The sequence below is a fragment of the Corvus hawaiiensis genome, chromosome 20 (genome assembly GCF_020740725.1).
Source record: "Corvus hawaiiensis isolate bCorHaw1 chromosome 20, bCorHaw1.pri.cur, whole genome shotgun sequence".
NCBI classification, from domain to species: domain Eukaryota; kingdom Metazoa; phylum Chordata; class Aves; order Passeriformes; family Corvidae; genus Corvus; species Corvus hawaiiensis.
Window position 1 is genome coordinate 5,439,115 of NC_063232.1, and position 21,763 is coordinate 5,460,877.

The 21,763-nt window shown below is 51.4% G+C and overlaps 3 protein-coding genes and 2 non-coding genes across 8 annotated transcripts; 1 reads left to right on the top strand and 4 right to left on the bottom strand.

The window, feature by feature from the left end:
- Window positions 1-765: 765 nt before the first annotated feature.
- On the top strand, window positions 766-7,384 carry PHKG1 (phosphorylase kinase catalytic subunit gamma 1). 3 transcript variants are annotated; one of them, XM_048324197.1, is made up of 10 exons: window positions 766-873; window positions 2,626-2,759; window positions 3,042-3,217; window positions 3,496-3,550; window positions 4,180-4,245; window positions 4,420-4,583; window positions 5,121-5,211; window positions 5,954-6,107; window positions 6,179-6,320; window positions 7,077-7,384. In XM_048324197.1, exons 2-10 carry the CDS (start codon window positions 2,677-2,679, stop codon window positions 7,271-7,273), a joined length of 1,128 nt encoding a protein of 375 aa, XP_048180154.1. In that variant the 5' UTR covers window positions 766-873; window positions 2,626-2,676; the 3' UTR covers window positions 7,274-7,384. The 3 variants fall into 3 exon arrangements, with proteins under 3 accessions (XP_048180154.1, XP_048180153.1, XP_048180155.1); XM_048324196.1 differs by having other exon boundaries at window positions 6,195-6,320; XM_048324198.1 differs by having other exon boundaries at window positions 6,270-6,320.
- Window positions 7,385-8,126: 742 nt separating this feature from the next.
- On the bottom strand, window positions 8,127-12,253 carry SUMF2 (sulfatase modifying factor 2). Of its 2 annotated transcripts, XM_048324199.1 has the most exons (9): window positions 12,183-12,240; window positions 11,817-11,973; window positions 11,022-11,136; window positions 10,511-10,555; window positions 10,159-10,309; window positions 9,801-9,856; window positions 9,335-9,419; window positions 8,713-8,872; window positions 8,127-8,335 (listed from the first exon to the last, which is right to left on the bottom strand). In XM_048324199.1, the coding sequence occupies exons 1-9, from the start codon at window positions 12,238-12,240 to the stop codon at window positions 8,230-8,232; spliced, it is 933 nt and encodes a 310-aa protein (XP_048180156.1). In that variant the 3' UTR covers window positions 8,127-8,229. The 2 variants fall into 2 exon arrangements, with proteins under 2 accessions (XP_048180156.1, XP_048180157.1); XM_048324200.1 differs by lacking the exon at window positions 11,022-11,136 and having other exon boundaries at window positions 11,817-12,253.
- A 678-nt stretch (window positions 12,254-12,931) lies between these two features.
- On the bottom strand, window positions 12,932-19,124 carry LOC125336086 (T-complex protein 1 subunit zeta). The gene is made up of 14 exons (XM_048324195.1): window positions 18,951-19,124; window positions 18,608-18,671; window positions 17,872-18,006; window positions 17,128-17,301; window positions 16,886-16,989; window positions 16,134-16,244; window positions 15,508-15,667; window positions 15,176-15,258; window positions 14,747-14,843; window positions 14,407-14,554; window positions 14,009-14,142; window positions 13,790-13,892; window positions 13,434-13,506; window positions 12,932-13,285 (listed from the first exon to the last, which is right to left on the bottom strand). The coding sequence occupies exons 1-14, from the start codon at window positions 19,082-19,084 to the stop codon at window positions 13,213-13,215; spliced, it is 1,593 nt and encodes a 530-aa protein (XP_048180152.1). The 5' UTR covers window positions 19,085-19,124; the 3' UTR covers window positions 12,932-13,212.
- Window positions 16,380-16,518, bottom strand: LOC125336508. The gene has a single exon (XR_007207780.1). It is a non-coding gene; the product is annotated as a small nucleolar RNA SNORA15 (small nucleolar RNA).
- LOC125336509 lies at window positions 17,418-17,549 on the bottom strand. The gene has a single exon (XR_007207781.1). It is a non-coding gene; the product is annotated as a small nucleolar RNA SNORA22 (small nucleolar RNA).
- Window positions 19,125-21,763: the final 2,639 nt, after the last annotated feature.

The following is a 21,763-nucleotide window of genomic DNA, read 5'->3' on the forward strand; positions in this document are numbered from 1 at the left end:
AAACCCTTCATCTCGTGCCTGCAGTTCCTGGAAATGAAAGTATTAGATCAGTGTTCAAAATGGAGAAGAGTCACCTCACACAGGGGCGATGAGGGCAGAACTGCCTGTCCTGGTGGCATGAGCAGCTTCGCTTCTGCTGATGAAACTCCCATCTCATTTCTGCGGTGTTTCAACGTCCTGGTGAAACTGAAATAAAACCAGTGCGGGGTTTGGGCCAATCTGGGACAAGAGGAAATGGCCTTAAGATTCGGTTAGATACTAGAAAAAACGAATTCACTGTTTGGATGGTCAGGCACTGGAACAGGTTTCCCGGAGAAGTTGTGGAGTCACCATCCCTGGAGGTGTCCAAGAGGCGTCCGGACCTGGCGCTGGGTGATGACCGAGCGGCTCAGTGATGGCAGTGCTAGGACCGGCTGCTCTTAAAGCTCTCTCCCACCTTTCCCGATTCCACGATTCTCTGCTCCCAGCCCGTCCCGCGGCCCATCCCCGCCGAGCCATCCCGTGCCCGGGGGCAGCCCCGGCCGGGCGGGCGGCCGCAGCTCCGGGCGGCCCCACAGCGACACCCCGGGGAGGAGGGGCCGGGGCTCGGCGGCGGAAGGGTTAAACCGGGGAAGTCCCGCAGCTCCGGGGCGGCCCCCGGCCCCCCCTTGCCCCTTGCCCGGCCATGCCCGCCCGGCGCCCGCCGCTGCCAACTCGCGCTGCGCTTTCTGCGGGGCCGGGCGGCGGCGGCCGGCCCTGAGCACTCGGCTCCCGGCGGCTCCCGGCGGCTCCCGGCGGCTCTCGGCGGCTCCCGGCGGCTCCCGGCGGCTCCCGGCGGCTCCCGGCGGCTCCCGGCACCAGGCCTGGGCCCAGCCCGGCGCTGCCCTCAGCGAGGTGAGGAGCCGGCGGCGGTGAGGGGAGGGTGTGTGAGGGGGGGGGGGGGGTCCTGCCCCGGAAAACTCCCGTGCTCAGCGTTCTTTGTCTCCGGGTCAGCGGCGGGAGGGTCGGGGAAGGAGCACCCCGGGGCAGAGGGAGAGGGGCCGCATTCCCCTGCCGGCCTAAAAGCTGGCTTTTGCTTGAGCTTTGTGGGTTTATCCCAATGGATATTGGAATACCCTTCGTCCTTCTCAAAGACCCCCCCGCTTGGCAGCTGCGGGCGGGGGGCGATGCCCAGCGCCTCTCCCTCAGTGTTCCTCAAGGCAGAAAATCCCCTCACGACGCTCTGTGCCCCCCTTGCACACTGATAATAAACCCAGGGTATCCCCTTAGAGCCCTGCACCGGCTGCTTATATAATTCAGGGTGTTTTAAACAAACTCCCGGGCTCTTCCCTGCCGGGAGAAGGCAGCACGCAGATTCCAGGCTTCTCCCGGCAGTGCTCTGTGGATGCTCCCCAGTCTCCAGCCCTTCCCCACAACACCAACCCCCAGGACCTGGATTTTCAGCTTCAAAAATAATCAAAGGTTTTCGTTACCCCCCCCATCTCAAAGATACTTTATTTTCCCCACTTCCTGATCCTGCCTCTCGTTTATTTCGGCTTGGTTTGGCATTACTCACAGTATTTCCAGCAGCTAAAATTTTGTAAATTAAAGCAAACTCATGGCTGTTTAGAAACGCTCCAGCCCGTGTTAAACATCCCTGGCAGCAGCAGCCAAAACACCGCATTGGTCCTTAAAACCAGGTCAGGACAGATACACATTGCTAATGAGATTTAAGTGTACTTAGAGCTGCCAGTGCCCTGGCAGAGTTACTGAGAGGAGGGCAAAGGAAAGCCCACAGAACCGGGGATCTCCTGCCCACCTCTGTCCCTTCCTTCAGCAACAAACTGTCACTCCAAAGGGACAATTTTGCTGCGTGGGCTTGTAAGAGCTGCTTTCCACCCTAAGTGCTTGGACTCTGTGTATGGGCACAAACCAAGCTGTGTAGAAACCCCCCCCCCCCCCTCCAAGCCTGAAATAGGATAAAGAAACGGGATGAGAGCCTTTCAGGAGTTGTGGAGGCTGCTGGCAGCTGCACAGGAGTGGCTGAGGGAGCTCTTTCAGCTGCTGTCCTCATGCTGGCTCAGCTCTCACTGTTCCCAGTCCCTCTGTCCCCACCTGCACCCTGACCCACCCAGCCCCTCTTGCTGCTTCACTGACCCTCACCACCTCTTTTTCCTCTTCAGTCCCTTTCCATTCCTCTGAAACACGATTTTCCCCTCCTTATTCTCAGCCAAAGACAACTTTGTCATGTTAAAAATAACAAGGGAAAAAAAAAGAAAAAAAAAGGCAGGTTCTAGCCCTCGAGGTGGTGGTGGTGTGGGGTGGTGTTTCTGGAGGCTGCTGCTGTGAGCTGGGTGCAGGGAAGGGATGAGGTTTTGAGGTGCTGCAGCATTTTTTCCCCAAAGCCTTGGCCCCAGCCAGGCTGGTTCTGCCCCTGGGGACAGTGAGGCTATGGGGAAATCCAGTGGGATTTCTCCTATTCCCAGTGGGATCTCCACAGCGTGCCAAGGACAGAGCATGGCTTTTCCAAGCAGCAAAATACCCACTTTGGTTTTTGGTCCAGGATCATCCTCCTCCTTCCTCCTCAATGTTTTTTCTTCTGTAAGGGATCAAGGATCCCAGCCCTGGGAGCAGTGAGAGCTCATCCTCACTCTTTTTTCCTTGCAGCTCCTTTCTGCCCTCAGACAAGCCCAGGGTGCTGCCTGACAGGAGCCAGAGATGACCAAGGAAGAAGATCTACCAGACTGGAACTCATCCAAGGAGTTTTATGAAAAATATGAGCCGAAGGAGATTTTGGGCAGGTAAAGCTTTTATTTTTGGCAAGCAGCTTGTTTTGGTTCCACGTCCTCCAGTGCCAGATAGGAACAGTGTTCCCTGGGAATCTGATACAAACAGGGCCCACAGCAGCATGGGGCTAAAAATAGCATGGAACAGCACTTTCCATCAGCTCAAAACCTTCTGTCCCACCGAGACAGGGTGACAGAGCGAGACCCGCTCGTGCATGAAAATCCCAGGCTGCCCAGGTGCCGGTGGCTGGGCAGGCAGGGATGGAACCCCCCTTTTCTCCCTGTTGTCCCTGGCAGGGGGGTGAGCAGCGTGGTCCGGCGGTGCATCCACAAAACCACGAGGCAGGAATACGCCGTGAAGATCATCGACATCACGGCAGGGAACATCTCCCCCAAGGAGGTGCAGGAGCTGCGGGAAGCCACCACCAAGGAGATTGACATCCTCCGCAAGGTCTCGGGCCACCCCAACGTCAGTAAGTCAGGCCCTGAGCATCCAGTCAAGGGGAGTTTTTGCCCAGTTTGTTCCTCAGGGTGTCCCCAGGAAGGGTTTTTGGGGTGAAATCCCTGGGTGATGTAGGGCACCTGTTCAGAGCGTTGTTTGCTCTCCCTCCACACGCACCCCGGCAGTGCCCCCCATGTTGTCTCCCAACCACAACACTAGTGAAGATCAACTCCTCATTAACTCAATTAGCAGTTTAATCAGTGGTTTTTGGTCCATTGCTGTGCTCACAGCCCTTGTGCTTTATTCCAGTCCAGCTGAAGGACAGCTATGAATCCAGCACCTTCTTCTTCTTGGTGTTTGACCTGTAAGTACCAGCTGGCTCAGCACTCCGGGCCCACTCCCTCTCTGCAGATTGGTCCCAGCTTTTTATGGCCCAAAAATGGCGAAGTGGGGGGACAACCAGCTCTTAAGGTAGAATCAAGCCTCAACTACTGCAAGCTCATTGCAGTCCTGCTGCCAGCACTGTTTCCCCTCTGTCAGCGGCTCAGTGCTGCTCGGGTTTCCCTATAACCTTTGGTGGGAGCTGTCATGCATCCCTGAGGGTTATTTATATGCTCAGTGGGACCAGGCTGTCTGCAAAGCCACAATTCCTAATGCCAGGGCAGTGCAATGGATGTCAGAGCAGTGGGATGGCACTGGCAGACCCCCATCCCTGCCCCATCTTTGATGGTTGGACTTGCTGATCTTAAAGATCTTTTCCAACCTTAACAATTCTGTGTTTCTATCCAAAACTTGCCCTCTCCAGGCACAGCCTTTTCTCCTCCTGCCTGATACTTTACTGAAATATATAAAGGCATTTTTACCCCTTTTTCTGAAAGTTATTTTGGGCCTTTAAGGGGCACAGACCCCTGGGTGATCCTCCCCAGGGACTCAGAGCTGGTTTGCTGTTTCAGCTCAGCCTCTGCCTCACTCTGTTTCCCCTCCCTCGTGCAGGATGAAGAGAGGGGAGCTCTTTGACTACCTCACTGAGAAAGTCACCTTGAGCGAGAAAGAAACCAGGTAAGGCCGGATGCAGAGGGGTGAAGATCACCTTGCAAGAGCAGAGCGTGTGTTTGAGACACCCTGGGCTGTGTCCCTATGCTCAGGGCTGAGAGCACTGTCCCTGTCCCCATCCCTGGGACTGTGGTGCCAGTGGATATTTGGGAGAGGGAATGAGCTGTCCCCCATCCTCAGGAAGATCATGCGAGCGCTGCTGGAAGTGATCCAGTACCTGCACTCCATCAACATTGTCCATCGGGACCTGAAGCCGGAGAACATCCTGCTGGATGATGACATGAACATCAAGCTGACAGATTTTGGCTTCTCCTGCCAGCTGCACGAGAATGAGAAGCTCAAAGGTAGGGGGCTGGCGAGGTGGGGGGATGCTGGGCTGGCCCCTGGTCACCCCACTGTTGCAGTGCCCCTGGCGAGTTCTTCCAGCCCCACTCTCTCCCTGTCTTACCTGTGAGTACAAATCGGTGCTGTTTGGCTGATTTTGCTGTCCTCACAGACAAGTTCTGCCTGCACACAGCCTCCTCTCTCCTTGCCATGAAAAAGCTGCTGCTCTTTAGGAAAACCATCCTAGTCATTCCACTTCTTTTTTCCTCCAGTTGATCCCCATTACCCCATCCACTTACAGCCCAGCATTATTTCCCCCAACTCCTACATGCAAAGAGCCACACATCCAACGACAGATATCCCCTCCCACAAGCATCCATATAATTTTCTTTACTCACTTTTTAGCCACTATAATTCACCAAAGTCACCACTGAGATGCACACAAGTTGCAATTCCTCCCTGTGACACCATCCCTGCAAAGATCCCACCTGGGGGCGGGTAGGGATGGCACCTGCATGGCTCAGGGGATGCTCTGCCCTGTGTCCCTGTCCCCACAGAGATCTGTGGCACTCCTGGCTACCTGGCCCCCGAGATCCTGCAGTGCTCCATGGATGATGAGCACCAAGGCTACGGGAAGGAGGTCGATATGTGAGTGAGAAGCTGAGTGTTTGGAAAGAATGAAATGATGCACCAAAAGCTTGGTGGATACCCCTCACTGGTGGCTGTGAGGGGCTGTCCAGGGTCACCAGGGGGCTCTGGCACAGAGCAGGGGGAGAAGCAGCCTGGGGACAAGCCCATCTCCCCACTTTGCCCCATTGTGGGAGGGAAGGCAAAACTTTCTGTTCATAGAAGTCAGCTTGGGCTGAGCTCCGAGATGTGGGGGCTTTTAAACACACCTTGTGCAGCCCCTGAGAGAGCAGCCAGCTCAGGGCAGCCCACCAGAGCTCTGCAGGGCTTTTGCCACCAACGTCTGGTGGCTTCAGGCTCAGGGGTCTGCAGTGGTCAGAGCTGTGACCGACCACCTCAAAACACCCTTTTCAGTTTGAGCCAGGACACCTGGCACCTGCATGGCCTGAGATATGCCCTAGGGCATCCAGCCTGGCTGCCATCACCAAGCCCCACTCCCTTCCCTAAAAAAACTCTGCAAGGGTCAAATGCTCCATCTCAAGGCATCCTCCTACAGCATCCAGGGAGCAACTCCCCATCAGCTCAGCTCAATCCCCCCCTCCAGCAGCGAGCTCAGCCCCTGTCCCCAGGCACATGCAGGGCAGTTCTCTGCTGGTTTTCCAGGGGTACAAAGGCAGGTGTGGCCACCCCTGGGGTGCAGATGCAGCTGGGTGCCCCTGGGCTGGCACAGGGGTGCTGGAGGGTCTGTGTGGGCTGCCCACAGGTGGAGCACCGGGGTGATCATGTACACCCTGCTGGCCGGCTCGCCGCCCTTCTGGCACCGCAAGCAGATGCTGATGCTGCGCATGATCATGAACGGCGATTACCAGTTCGGCTCCCCGGAGTGGGACGACCGCTCTGACACCGTCAAGGACCTGGTAGGTGCTTGGGTTGGGAAAACTTGGGAGTGGAGGGGGTGTTGCAGATCCCTGGGATACCCCAAATTGAGCCGGTGGCCTGTGCAGATCTCGCGGTTCCTGGTGGTGGACCCGCGGCAGCGGTACACGGCGGGCCAGGCGCTGGCACACCCCTTCTTCCAGCAGTACGACGTGGAGGAGGTCCGGCACTTCAGCCCCTTCCGGAAATTCAAGGTGGGGATGAGGCTGGGAGCTGCAGGAACCAGCAGTGGGATGGGTTTTCCAGCTGAGCTGGGAGAAACTGGGAGCTGGGCAAGGCTGATGGGGCTGGGGTTTGAGAGGGTGCGGCAGCCTGGGTGCAGGCTCACAGGAAGGATTTAAGGGAGAAACTGCCTCTCACCTCCAAAAAAAACATTCAAAGAGCTGGAGTGTTTAGCCTGGAGAAGAGAAGGCTCCAGGGAGACCTCGGAGCCCCTTCCAGTGCCTAAAGAGGCTCCAAGACAGCTGGAGAGGGACTTTGGAGAAGGGATGGAGTGACAGGGCAAGGGGGAACAGCTTCACAGTGCCAGAGGGCAGGGTTAGATGGGATATTGGGAAGAAATTCTTGGCTGTGAGGGTGGTGAGGCCCTGGCACAGGCCCTGGCACACAGGTGCCCAGAGAAGTTGTGGCTGCCCCATTCCTGGAAGTATCCAAGGCCAGGTTGGATGGGGCTTGGAGCAACCTGGGATAGGGGAAGGCGTCCCTGCCCATGGCAGGGGGTGGAGTAAAATGGGCTTTAAGTTCCCTTCTAACCCAAACCATGCTTTGATTCTGTGATTCCCTGGCATGAACCCCTGCCCTTTGCCAGCCCCACAGGAACTAAACTGTGCCAGGCACTGAGCTCCTGCCTGACTCCCCCACATGGGAGTGGGGCAGTGGGGATGTGCTGGGGGTGCTCCGGCCCCGTTGTGGGAATCCCCCTGAATGCCAGGCTGTTCCCTGTGCCACAGGTGATCTGCCTGACAGTCCTGGCCTCGGTGAGGATCTACTACCAGTACCGGCTGGTGAAGTCAGTGACCAGGGAGCTGGTGGTCAGGGACCCCTACGCCCTCAAGCCCGTCCGCAAGCTCATCGACGCCTGTGCCTTCCGCACCTACCGCCACTGGGTGAAGAAGGGGGAGGCCCAGAACAGAGCTGCCCTCTTTGAGAACACCTGCAAGGCCATCCTGCTCACCCTGGCAGCCGATGAGGGGCTGTTCTGATCACCACTACCCCAGCCCCTGGTTCACAGTAGGCGAGTAAAATCTTTGAAAACAAACTGGTGATTTCTGGGGTTTTTAAATTTTCTTTCACCAGGCTCAGGACTGGTGCAAATGCAAACCCAGCAAATAATTTGCTCCTGGGGTATGTCCCACTGGAAGAATGGGTTTGGAGAAGCCACCTTTTAACAGAGCCATAACCAGCTGCAGCTCCCGATGGGGAAGGCTCAGCCCTCAGGCACCTCCAGTGCCTGTTTTGGGACAGTCAGAGGTGGACATGAGTGCCCTGAGCAGTGTCCTTGCCCACCCTTGTCCTCAGGGCTCCTGATCCCATCAGGTTTGGTGCAGAGCTCGTGCACAGAGAGTTTGTGCTGGTTTTAAGTCCTGGGAGAGGTGGGGCACTGGTTTGTGTCATCTGTCACACACATCATTTTGTCACTGCTCAAAGGCCAGTGAAGGTGCTTTGTTTTACTTCTGGGAAGGCTCAGCAGGTGCTACAAAGCTGGAACTTCCTGAGGGAATGGGGATTGATTATGAATCCCCCTTCCAGGGATGTGCCCTCATAACCTCTCCCTAGCAGCCCTGCACTGGTGGTCATGGGCGCCTGTGGGTGTCCCTTCACTGGGGCTGGAGATCAGAGCAGCTCTGGCCCAGTCCCACACATGCACACCTCTGCTTACTTTACATGGACAACAAAAGGAGAGCTGGAATATCTCCCACACCAAAAGGAGACAAACCTCACTTCCTGCCATCCCAGTTGCTGGTCCCACCCAGACATCCCAGCACTGAAAAGGTTCAAAGTTATTGTGAATTTTAAAAACAATCAGGGTTTAATGGAAGTGACAGCTGGGGGTTACTGTTCATCTCCACAGGAGAAAATGCCTCAGGTGTTCACAGTGAGCCCTCAGAGCTCGGGTTTGGTGTGGCTTTTCCAGGCTGTGACGGGCGGGACGTCGGCAGCGCAGCGGAAGCTGAGGTTGTCAGAGGCTGAGTCTGGTGTGTTCCCCATCCTCACAGGGAAAAAGAGACCCAAAATTAGGGATCTTTCCTAGTTAACACATATCCCCAATACATTACAACCCTCGCAACCCTAATGTGTTGCTTACAACCCTAATGTGACCTGGTAGAACAGCCTAGAAACATCTTCCACTTCCCCTGAATAACTTAGAGAAAAGCATTTAATTATAAATATCTGCTGTAAAACACACATGATTTGAGAAGCAATTAGGAATGGATTTACAGCAGAGGAGTTTTTAGCCATAATTGTAGTGTGCTCTGCCAACTGCTTCTCAAAAAAGTTGTGTAGGAACAAACAAATATCTTTTAAAATAAAACCAACCCAGAGAAAATCCTTGTGCAGCGACATCTGGGCTTTGGCCAGACCTACCTGGTGGTGACACGAGCTCTGTGGTTTGCAGAGCCATCTGCAGTGTCAATCCACGAGGCCCCTCTCAGCACCTGCATGTTCTGAGCCCTGGATGCCCGTCCCGGAGCTGGGAATTCTGACGCCGTCCATTCCCAGGTGTTTCCCAGCAGGTCATAGAGCCCTGAGATGGTTTTGTGTCAGTATTAGGAGAGCAGGTTTGCAAAGGCTGCCAATTTGGTGCATGGGAGGGGCCACAGCATTCAAAGCATTGTTCAAGAGCGTGGTTTAATGGTGAGGCTGAGGAAATTCCTCACTGTGTTTCAAACTTCAGTGTGTCTCATCATTTTGCATGTGCATGAGGGCATAGCAGCCAAACAAAGTCCCTGGGATGTTTGTTACATCCCACTGAGTTGCAAAACAGCTGAGTTGTAATTAAAAGGAGGTGTTTTGGTCCCTGAAGTGCAGCAGCTGCACCTCAGCCAACTCCAGCACCAACCATCAATGCTTCTCCTGGGCTCACTCTACCCAAATGCTGACACAATCCCACACATCTGAAACTCTGCCCCAGCTCCAGGATTTGATAATTAACGTTACTTTAGGAAGCAGATGCCATCCCCAAAGCAGGAGGAGGGTGCTGCTGTACCGTAGCTGTTCTGGGCAGGGAAGGCTGTCACCGGGGAGACGCCGTGGTAGCCGTCCTCAGCCGTGTCGCCCCGAGGGAAGTCACCCTGGGGGAACAGAGATCACTCACAGCAAAGAACCACCCCACAAGCAACACCCAGTCCTGCTCCTCACAGGGCTGTGCTGCACTAAAATTAGGCAAATAACTCTCTGGTGTAAATTGATGCTGGTCAAGAGAGATCAACTACCTGAAGTTGTCCCAAGTTCCCTTTTCAAACAAATTTATGCATGAATTTTTAGAAGCAGTAAAATCCTGCTTTCTCAGGGAAGATGGGCTGAGCCTGCTCCCTCTGAAGGTATTTTTACAACCCACCAGGAGCTCAGTTTCAGTACCCACAGCGTTTCCCAGGGCACCCTCACTCAGTGGCTGAGTGAAACCCCACGCTGAGGAGAGCCCAGTGTGGACGGGATGATTTTTAGGATCTTACCTGCCACAGGTTTGTACGGTTTGGCTGGAACTTGTTTCCCCAAGGATACATCCTTTCTGCCAGGGAGGAAAAGACGCCTGTCAGCTCTGGGTCACTCCAATCTGTAACCAGGCTTTTATGATTGTCCTTTTCTGCTCAGCTTGAGATTTATTTTATTATAATTATATATTTTATTATCATATTTATTTTATTATAATTAGGTTTATTAATTATTAATATTATTACACTCTCAGGCCAAAACAGGTGGTTCAAACCCCCCTAAATTAACCCCTGAAAGCCTGGATGGAAGTTTGGATCTGGTGGAACTAACACCACTCCATGCCTGGTTTGGGAAAAGCTCAGGGCTTGTGGTACATACGCTCCAGTCCTCCCCTGGCAGCAAATTCCCACTCCTCCTCCGACGGGAGCCTCTTCCCTTTCCAGGCACAGAAGGCCTGAGCATCGTTCCAGCTCACGTGCAGCACTGGGTAATCCAGCCTGTCCTTTATGCTGGAGCCAGGGCCTGAGGGCTGGGAGGGATTTAAGCAGATTTGAATTAATTTTATAAAATTTTCCTTACAAAGGGAATAAGGGGTAAAAGAGATGAGGGGATGGAAGATGTTTTTTCACCCATTTCTGGTCATTAAGATTCAGCACACGCCACACACACAAGCTCCCAGCATGGGGAGGAGTCACCACACCAGGATTTTACCACATCAGGATTTACTCACCTGTCTCCAAAAAGCCTTCTCGATGGGCAGCCACCATGGGGCTGACTGGGGAAAGAAATGACACCAGATTAAAGGTGAGCTGGTGACACCTGGCCTGGTGACACCGTCCCACAGCAGGGTGTGTTAGTCTGGGAAATGCTGCAGCTTGAGCTGGGTTATCACAGACATTTGGATGGTGCTTTCCCACAGAGCAGAGGCATCTGCTTTTAGAAGTGAAAATAGATCAAGAGGCTCATGCTGTTCAGTTTTTCTATTTTAAAGTTGGATTACTGAAGTACTTTGAAAGACATTTTACTTCCTCCCAGCTCCTCGGAGTCCAGATTGACAAACCAGGGGCTGACAGTGCTCACAGAGGAGCACATGAATCAACCCCAGCTCAGTCCTGCTGAGGTTCAAAAACAAAACAACCCCAGACTAGAGAAAAACCTCTGAGAACAGCCAGGCTCTGCAAAGAGGCAGCTGCTCCTCAGTGGAAAAGCAATACCAAACTCATCACAGGATTCTGATTTACCTCCAGTTTTTGGGTGACTTTTTTTTTCAGCTCTTCAGATACGAAATCCTCAAAGACAAAGCTCCAGCCAAATGCTTCTGCTTCTGTTTTGTATTTCTTTTCTCTAACAAACTCCCTGGTATAAATACAACATGCTCTGGGTAAGAGTTCTTCAACTCTTTGCCCCACAAATCTGCACGTGCAACGAGTTCAGAGCAAGGCAAAAGGCACAAAACTTACAGACCCCCTCAGCTCCAGATGGTTTGATTTAGATTTAACAGATAAAACAGTCCAGTGTGCATCTTTGCAAAGATTTGATATTTTTATGTTACCTATGCATCTAAACTCAGCCTGCACTCACGTCTTCCATAATTGCAGAGATTAAAAAAACGCTTTAAAAGTCAATAAAACCTGTGGCTGCTGTTAGTGGAAGAGGAGAAGAGAGGAAGAAAAGTGGAAGAAGAGAGGAAGAAAAGTGGAAGAAGAGAGGCAAAAAATAGGGAGAGGAGAGGGAAAGGAGGAGGAGAAGAAAAAGAGAAGAAGAAGAGAGGAGGAGGGGAAGAGGAGGAGAAAAAGAAAAAGGAGGAGGAGGAGATGAAAAAGAGAAGAAGAAAAAAGGAAATAAAATGAAGGATACTTGCAAGCTACACTGCTAAGATGGCTCAGCTTGCACCTGTAGGGATGATTTACTATTGACAGACACGGTTTTTTTCTCTAATAAGCACCCAAGCATTGGCTTTCAGACCCCAGGAACACCTGGCACCCACACCTACCCCTGCCGCCTCCCCACAGCCACCCGAGGCACCGCGGGCTCACCTGAAATCCCTGTTGGTGACCGGGTGTTTGTCGAGAGCAAACGGCTTCACTGTCACCTCCCTGACGGGCCCCTCCTCGCTCCTCCTCTCCAGGGAGCTGGATCCCATCTGGAACGTCCCTCCGGGCAGCTGCACCATGCTCCCATCCTCTCCGAGCGCTAAAAAGGGAGAGATTCAGTACAAGTTTCATTTTTACACGAGTGAGGCGCAGCTACTGCCGGGATGTCCCTGCGTGTGCTGGAGGGGGTGACAGCGACTGGTCAAAGCATCTAAAGTCCCATTTTCGGGAAGGGAGCGGGTCCCCTGGGAAGGGATGATCAGGATGCTCGGTGCAGGGGGATACCGCGGGGATTTTGGGGGCTCTCACCGCGCTGAGCCCCCAGCACCCCGCAGCACAGCAGGAGCAGCCCCGCCGCCGTCCCCATCCCGGAGCCGCGGAGGAACCGCGGGGCCCGACCCGGAGGTGCTGCGGGCTCGGGAAGCGCTTCCGGGACATCCGCGCTGTAGGGAAAGCGGATTTCTGTCACACCCCGGCTGCACACGGGGGTGAAAACTGCCTGGCACCAACCCTTCCCCACAACGGGGGCTTTTTTTTGGTGTTTGTGGGGTTTTTTTAAGGTTTCGTTTATGGTCATTCCACAGTCGCGTGTGACAGAGGAAGGAGACTCCTTTTAACACAAAGCACCGCTGGGATTAGGAAAATCATTCCAGCTGGCAGGAGCCTGTTCCCCTCCCACAAACCCACCGAAAGCTGGGTCTAGACCTGCTCTGGCACTCGTTGTCCATAAATACTTCAATGCAGAAACACCAGTGTTAAAAATCCATCTTAAAAGTCCTCAAGACAAGGGTGACAATCTTGAACGGGTCCTTCAACCCACTTCAAACCATTCTGCAGTCAGTGAACTCAGTTTTATCCACAAGAACAAAACTATTAATTTACTGCCCTAATCCATCTTTTAAAAGTTTATTTACTGAACAGATTCCAGGCCTGATGCCACCCTGTTCCCACAGCAGACTTTTGAGCAGTGGTTTCACAAAATGCCCAAGAGCAGGAATGCAGCCCCCCGCTGCAGAATGTTCAGGAGGGGGTGAAGGTTAAAGAACAGACACCCAAAGCACAGAACAGAACAGTTTATTGGGTAAAAATGGAAAGCCACACAGTTCAGTGAAATAAAAATAAGTAACTCCTTTTTAGAGCCAAATCTTTGATTGAGTTGCTAAGATTTTGAGTGGCCGTGTTACCAAAGGGGCTGCCCCTCATGGCAGAGCGACTTCTGGTGCTGGGACATCCACCACAGCCAAGGTCTGTGGATCCACCCCAATCCCTGGGGTGGATTCCTCGGAGAAATTCCACAGGGCACTGCTGGAGCTGCCTCTGGCCCAACAGCAGCTCCAGCTCAGCCTTTCAGAGAGGACATCCCAGCTCGCATGATTTCATCCACCAAGAGAATGTTGCTGGCAATCACCGTGCTAGAAACACGAAAGAAATACTGTTACAATTGCCAAACTCAGCTTCATTTTCGTGTTTCAAGACATCTTCTTGTACACGGGATCCCCAGTTTTACATCACTTAAACACACATAGAGTAATGTTTGAAGTGAAATACTCTCAGCCTTACCATGAATGAAGCAGCTGCTTTTTGACATTGTAATTATCCCAGATTCCAGCTGCTGCAGCCACCATTGGCTCCCCTGCAACACAAGTGAATTAGCCTTTAAATAACCAGCTCACACAGAGACTTTCTGCTGGCTGACATCTGACATCAGCCACTGTATCCAACAGTGTTACCATGTGCTTTATCCTCTAAAAACCCCAAACCACAATGCACTGAACTACAACAGCCTGACTGCCAAGGCTTCTGGGCAGCTTTTTGTGAATAAAGGTCAAACTTTCTGCATTCAGAGCACTTTGTTCTTCACAGAGCTGAGCCAGGTTCTACCTGGAGCATCACCCTGTGGCTGAGGGAGTCCTTACCAGTGTTGAGATCAACCCCAGTGAGCTGCCCTGACTCCACGTGTTCAGCCTGGACCTTCACCAGCGTCTCCTGGGGATCATATCCTGAGTTCTGAGCAAGCACCTGACGCAGAACAGAGAGATTGGCTTCATTTTGCTAATTACAGAGCTCTCCAGCAGAAAAAGCAGTGAGTCTGTGTGTGCTTTAAAGCCACTTCATCACCCAGGAACTCCTTATACCTTAGGAATGATGAGCAGAGCATCAGCAAAAGCCTGAACTCCGAGCTGGGCTCTTCCTTTCACGCTGGGTTTGTGTTTCACAAGAGCATTGGCTACTGCCACCTCCAGTGCCCCTGCTCCTGGCACCACACATCCTGCAAGGGAAAAGCACCTATTTCAGTTCAAACAGCTCATTTTTAGTGCAGTTTGATCTCTTCCCTCCACATCTTACACTTCAACAGGTGAGTACTTACACAGGTATCAACCACTTGCAAACACAGGGTTGCAGAACTGTAAAATCACTTCACATTCAGCTTGGGCTTGGATTGGAGCAGGAACCAAGGAAGCTGATAGATAATTCCCTAATTTTGGGATGATTTCTACAGGTCCTTAACATGATTAACAGGGAGGGGACTCACCATCCTCGATGGCATTTTTCACAGCCCGCAGCCCATCCCTCACTGCATCCTTGATCTGGGTGAGCGTGTGCTTGTTGGGGCCCCTGATGAGCAGGGTCACAGAGCGGGGGTTCTCACACTTCTCAATGAAGGTGTATTTCTCCTCTCCCTGTGGAAAACAGGGTTATGTTCACCTGTCAGCCACTTGCTTCAGCAATGTGGACACAAATCAATGAACTGGATGCTTCCAGGCTCGGTTTTGCACTGACAGCACTTAGGAAAAGCAGCAGAACTTTATTTCCATGAGGTTTTAATTCAATACTCTTTTAAATTCACTCTCTCCAAACACTTGGTCACTCACCAGGGTGTACTCATAGACAAGCCCTGCGTGTCCCAGGCAGTCAGGAGTGAGATCCTCCACAGAATTCATGGCAGTGCCACCACAGGCCAGGGTCAATCTGACAGAGAACAGGTACAAGCTCAGTTTTATGTTCAATAAAACCCAAAGTCACTGACAATAAGTGCAGTATTTCAGCATGCAGATCCCAGGCTTGGAACAGTTTGGTTTTGTTCATGGAAGAGCTCTTTAAAAAATAAGCTTGTAGGATTAAGTCTCCTCTGTAGGTGTCTGCATTGAAAGCATCCTGAGAGCTCAAAATGCCCTGAGTTACACCAGGAAGAGCTGCCCAGACTGAAGTGGAATTCTTAGTCCAAGCCCTCAAAGGTGGATTTAAGCCAGGCTTGACTCACTGTCTCAGTTATTGTACCCTCTCCTCTCCCCAAAACTGACCTTTCCATGTTCCTCCTTTTAGCTCTCCTCAAGGCTACAATTCCTTCTTTGGCAAGTGCATCCAAGGAAAATGGGTCAATTCCCTGGAAACAAAGAAAGTGACCATCAGCATAAGGACAAAGCTAAAAACACCTTCTCTCAGTGTGACACTAATAAGTTCTTCCTCGAGGCTTAAAGAAGATCTCAAGTAGGAACTGTACATTACATTCAGAAATACCAGCCTAAATTTAGCTAATTCTGTCTCGATAACTGTACCAGGTGAGTCACACAGCACTTGGTTTGCCAAGGAAATTAGTTTCCAAATTGAATTTTAGTTATTCTCTTCATCTCACCTTCTGGTTGATCACAACAAATCCTTTGTCTGAGTCACCACAGACTTTTCTTTTCAACTCTATGATTTTGTTGACTCTGTCTTCAATGAACTTTCTTTCTGCTTTCACCAACTTCTCCCTCTCTTCAGCACTTTTGTAGAAGAATCCAGAGCTCACCTCTCTGAAGGGGGAAAAAACCCACAAAAAAGCAGTGAGACAACTTCCTCTCTGCTGTAGAAATAAACTTAAGGAATGAGCCTTTCAGCAACATTCTAAAGAAACCAACCCAAAACAAACCAGTCCCCCCAACCCACACTGCTGTTGCTGCTCTCTAGTTCAGAGCTTTTCCACTTCAAAAAATAAGGCAGACACTTGAAACTGAGAGGACTCTGAAGTGTATTTATGTGTTTGTTGTAGAATATAAAATTATGCCCAAGAAAACAGGGATTTTCAGCCTTTCTGTGATCACACAACAAAATAAAAACCACTGTGAAGCTCTGCCTCTCAGAGCCATTTTTTCACCCATCGCCTTTCCCAAGAGGGCTGCAGAAGGAGCTTCACCTTTCACCTTCACAGACCTTTTGGTTGGTATTTAAGCACAACTCAAATAAAAATCCTTAGGACATGAGCATTTGCTGCGTACTCACGTTTTCTCATACTCCAGAGACACATTGCAGGTAAGAACAAAAGCATCTTCCACTCTTTTCTTCATGTCAGGGTGGCGAGCTCCATGATCCAGAACCAGCCCTCTGATCAGCCTGTGAGATTAAAACCATTTTTGTGTCAATGAATGTATGTAAATATATAATTTCATGGAGTGCAGGCTGGTCAGAGAATGGAGCTGGTCCAACCCAAACTGCCCGGGCACTGCCTGTGCTGGCAGTGAACAAGGATTATGTATTCCCCTTCCAAGGGCATGCCCATTCCCATAAAAAAAGCACACCAGGCACAGTGGAAAAAAAGGAATTTGCTCTGGCATGGTGTCTGACTGCATCAGCTACTGAGGAAAGCTAGTGCAGAATTCACCCATGCACTGAGGGAAATGGAAAGCCTATGGAATATCCAATCCACAATTCAGTTTCCATTTAGTAAATGCTGCTTTGTATTTAACAGATGCCAACCTAAAGCATCATCAAGCCCCAGACACTAAGAAAAAAGAGCATTTCTCCAACATTGTTAGGCCAGTGTTGCTTTTTGCTATTCAATAATTTCATCAAGGAATCAAGTTCAGTGACTGAGCAACTTCTGCCAAGATATTTATGGCTGAAATCTGTATTTCTGCCTTTCTTTTCAGCAACTCCTCCAGTGGCAGCTTTAGGAAGAAAGAGAAGAAACCCTAAAGAGAAACCAGAACTTCCCAGGCTGCTCAAACCTCAGCTCAAGGACCCTCCTGACTTACGTTGTGTCTGTTTCTGATTTGTGCTTCATCTCCATGATTTCCACCATGTACAGGTCAATGGGCTCACCTGGTTTTCTGACTGTCAGAACAGAATCTACCACAGCCTGCAACACAGGGGAGGGGAAATGTCCCAAAATGACCATTAGTGCAAGTTCACATCTTTCACGCTTCAAATCACCATCCCAGCACTTTAAAAGCTGGATCTCTTCACACAAAGAGGCAGAGGTGACAGGGACACTCACCTCTGTCAGGATGTCAGCAAGCTCAGCATGGACTTTAGTCCGGAGGGATGTCCTGGCAACATCTATGAGGGTCTCCCTGTCCATCTCCTTGGACACTTTGACCTGCTCCAAAACCTCAAGTGCTTTTTCCTTGGCAATCTCAAACCCTTCTGCAACTATTCTAGGGTGCAAACCCTAAGGCAAGGAAAGAGAAATTATTGGACAGTGGGAGACAAAATAGTCCTTTTTCCACACCCATGGTTGCAAGATTCCACGTAATGGCAAAGCACAGGGAATGTGCTACACAGGCAAGGTGTTCTGTCCTTCTGAATACATATAAAAGGAATGCAAATCCTTCCAATGCAGAGGAAAAGTACAGATTAATTTAGCACAGAACTGAAACCAAGGGAACTACAAAGCACACTTGGGTGTTCGCTGTGCAGCATCAATGTCCACCTGCCCTCAGGGAGGAGCTCCTTTTTAACACACAAGAAGTGTTTTGACTCACACAAAACAAAGTAAAAGCAGCTATCACACAAAACCTTGAAAGCTACAGTAGCCACAATAAGTGGGGTTGATTTTGAACAAGTTTTAAGTCCTCTCCTCCAGCTTTTCCCCCTTTTTACATCTTCTCATTTTAAGCAGAACAATATATGTATGTTTCACTCCTATTAAACATTAAACAAACAAACAAACAAACAAAAGCTGAAGGGTCTCAGTGAAGCTTTTAACTTGCACACCTACAAAAGAACACTGCATACACACCTCAGAAATATAAAGATCTGCCTGCTTTAGGAGCTCTCCAATGATGAGGACATTTGAGGTGGTGCCATCTCCAGTGATGTCATCCTGTGCTGTTGCTACTTTTGCTATCAAGGAGGCCGTGGGGTGTTGGATTTGCTAGACAAAAAATAAGAAGCTGAGCAGTTAAGTTTCACTGCAGTGGTACAGCAAACAAAAATCCGAGATCAGCTAAGAAAAAACTGGATGTGATGTTTTAATGGTTTATGGCAATTCAACAGGTTTGAACAAAAACCAACAATCACTCTGACAAGTAAAGTGATTGAATTAATCCATATAACAGTTTTCCCCTCAGATTATGCATCTATACACAAAAATATTGAGTGCTCAAAGCCAAACCAGTCTTCAGCTCACTGTGAGCTTGACAGAGAATGGATGCACCATCACAACCAGGCTGGCACTAAATCCATTGTGTCTGGAGTGAATTTATTTATCTCTGCATGATCAGTGCTGTACATACCCTAGCTGGTTTGCTACTCCTCTGGCTGGTTATTTTACTCATTTTATGGTGCCATTTATATTTTTACCATTATTTTCTTTACAGTATTGCCTTAAGCTGCGCTTACTTCTTTATCCTCCTCCCAAGAGACATTTTGCTTTCAATGGATAAAGGTGGCGCAGTGGGGGGACGCGATCCTCCCTCACCCGAAGGCGCTCGTCCCTCCCTAAATCCCCCCTGCGAGGATCAGCCCCAGCTCACCATTTCCTGCAGCAGCACGTTGCCATCTTTGGTCAGCTTGATGTCTCCGGACCCCGACACGAGCCTGCGGGTGGCACCGGGCGGGTGAGCAGCGCCCCGGCCCAACACACGTGTGGGGCCCGCTCCTTCCCCATTCATCCATCCACCCATCCATCCCCGGCCCCAAAACACGTGCGCGGCCGCGGGCCCGGACCCCTCCCTCCCCATCCCTCCATCCCTCACCCACTCACCCCTCACGCCTCCGCCTTTGTTCCCTCCGCATGTCCCGGCACCCCCCGCCGCCCCTCAGGCCGTGCTCCTCCCCCAACCCCACCCGCGGCGAGAGGCGCGGGGGCTCCCTCACATCTTCATGGTGCCTTTAGGCCCCAGGTTGGTCCTTAGCACGTCCTGCAGCCCGCGGGCCGCGCTGATGTTGACGGCCAGCGCGGCCTGGGCACGGGCCACCTCGGCCTTGGGGTTGAGCGCCTTGACCGCCATGACTGCGCTCCGCTCTGGGCCGCGCCGAGCGGGGGCACTGCGGCCCCGCCTCCCGCCCGCCCCTTCTAGAACGCTCCGGGCCCGCCCATTGGCCCTCCGGCGCGGTGCCTCATTTCTATTGGCTACTATGCCTGTCACTCACCGGGATGCTCCAGCCGCTGAGGCGCCTTGTCTTCTCATTGGCTCACCGGCGCGCAGCCGCGTTCCCATTGGCTGCAGCGCCTGTCCCTCCGCCTAGTCCCGCCCCCGCCCCGCCGCTAAGGCGTGTGCGCGGCGCCCCTCCCAGAGCGGGCCGTGAGGGGAGCGCGGGGCGGGTGCGGAGGTCCTTGAGCGGGCAGGGGTGATGGGTGCTTAACCCGCTCTCTCGTGTCATGGACACCCCCAGCAGCTTCGCAGAACCGCGAGAATAATAATTAAACCCGGTGATTTCACATTAGACCGATAGAATTAATAGTTAAGTGGACTGGATTAATAATCAATGGTTCTTGGTTAAATTCGGGGTTGAGGTTAATCAAAACTCGTCTTCTTATAACATACAAGCTGATGTGTGGACACTGGGGCCTCCATAGCCCCCAGTGCACACCCTTTGCCTGGGGCTTTCCTGGACTAAATCCCTCCCAGGGGTTCTAAGGATGGGGATGATCCCTCCCAAGGCTGCGCAGAGGTTTCCCTGTGGAATAAAACCAGAAATATTGTCAAGGCAAGCTTGATGGGTGCTGAAACGTGTGGCCTGTCAGGGCTCACTCCTGGAGACACTGGAATATTTGTGTCTTTGGACTCTGAGACAGAGGACAAGTGAATTTCCCTGGAGAGGAGCTTGAGAAGAAGCTCCTGCCATGGTCCCTCACATCCCTGTGGGCACTGATTGCACCAGGTTTGAATCCCAAATTGCTCCATCTGGGCTTGTACCCTCAAACACCCATTGGAGCACATGGCAACACCCGGTGTGACACAACCCTCTTCTTCTTTCAAGTATTGCATGAGGAAGGGGTCCAGCCCCAGAATAATCCCCAGGCAGTTCCCAGGGTTCTGCAGCCCAGCTGCTCCAGAGGGTGCTGACCACAGGGACAGCTGGCACTGAGGCCAGGATTTTGTCAGTATTTGGTACAGGGAAGGCAGAGACCCTTCCAGGGAAGACAAAGACTTCAGCACTCGCTCGCCAGGCATGAGGATGCCCAGAGAAGCCGAAAGTGTCCAAGGTCAGGTTGGACGGGACTTGGAGCAACCTGGGATAGTGGAAGGTGCCCCCCATGGCAGGGGGCTGGAACAAGATGATCTTTAAGTTCCTTTCCAACCCAAACCTGTGAATTTTTTGAAATCTCTCCCTGTCCATCCCACTTTTTGTAGCAGGGAGCTCTGGATGCAACCCTGGATTGCTTCAGCAATGCAATGAGCTGGACATGTTTCCACACCACCTCCGGGAGTAAAGTCTGAGCCTGCTGTTGGGTCCAGTTTTGCTGCACAGGAGTTTTGGGGGAGCTTGCTGGAAAAAGTCAGTGTCAGGTGTCAGGGCAGCCTGGCTGGGTTTGGCTGCAGGCTGTGGCACCTGCTTTGGGTGAGGATCTCATGTTCCTGGGCAAAATGCCATGCTGCGCATGAGAAGAGGACTCCCTGTCCCTGGAAGGGACAGCTGCTGCTATCCTTGGGATTCTGGTTTTTAAACTTTTAGATGGAGTTGGTGTTTGGCCGTAACAACCCAAGTTTGGAGCCCTTTTGTTTAGCTGAGCAGTGTCTTGTGAAGTATTTTGATGCTGACTCCAGTGGAGTGGCTGGGCTTTCTCCTTTGTTATTGCAGTCATTAGGAATAAATATTAAACATTGCAAAATGCAGGGAATCACACTTGGCCTTTCAATATTGGCTCTGGAACTCTGTTAAAATGTTGTCTTCACTTTGTTGGGATGCTGAAACCATAACAAAACAAAACACCCAACCTGGGCCCAGAGGTTGCAGTGCAAATATCTGAGAGGCAATGTCCAGTTAAAACATCTGGGTCCCCAGCTCTGCCCTGGATTCTGTAACTCCCAGCTCACAAACAAATATTTGGTTGCTCTTGATTCTCTGATTTGTTGTTTTTTTGCCTGTTCCTCTCAGGGTTGTTCTCAGTAGAGGGCAGCCTTGTCAAACCCATACCAGCAGGCTTGTTATATTTTATGTTTTCCTTGATGATGCCTATGGAAAGGCAGGAATTATCCATCCTCAAACACCTGTGTTGTGTGGGGCTGGCAGCGATGTGGTTCAGGTTTGGGTTTGTGAGGGGAATTATTGCTGCAGGAAAATACAGGGGAAATTTAGTCTGAATTTTAGATTTTTTTTTTAGGAGGGAAACAAAAAAATAAGGGAAAAGCTGTTTTCAAAGACATCCTAATCCCCCATGCAGGTGGTCTCTGCTTTTTTTTTTTTTTTTGTACAAATGGAGAGGTTCTGTAGTGATGTACAAGAGTTGGGCGCTGCGTTTGCATCAACAAGTTTGTATTTTCACTGCTGAGCATCCTCCTACAGCTCCCAGGCAGAGCTCTCTGTGTTTCTTTGCTGGCTCACATTCCTCAGGATAGTTATTTTGTGCTGTAGGAACATTTCTCACGAGCATCTTCCCATTAAATTCCTGTTTTGCAGCATTTTTCAGCCATCAAGACAAGCTTTTCTTCCTTTTTCAGTCTTAGCTGTTGAATTGTTCTGTG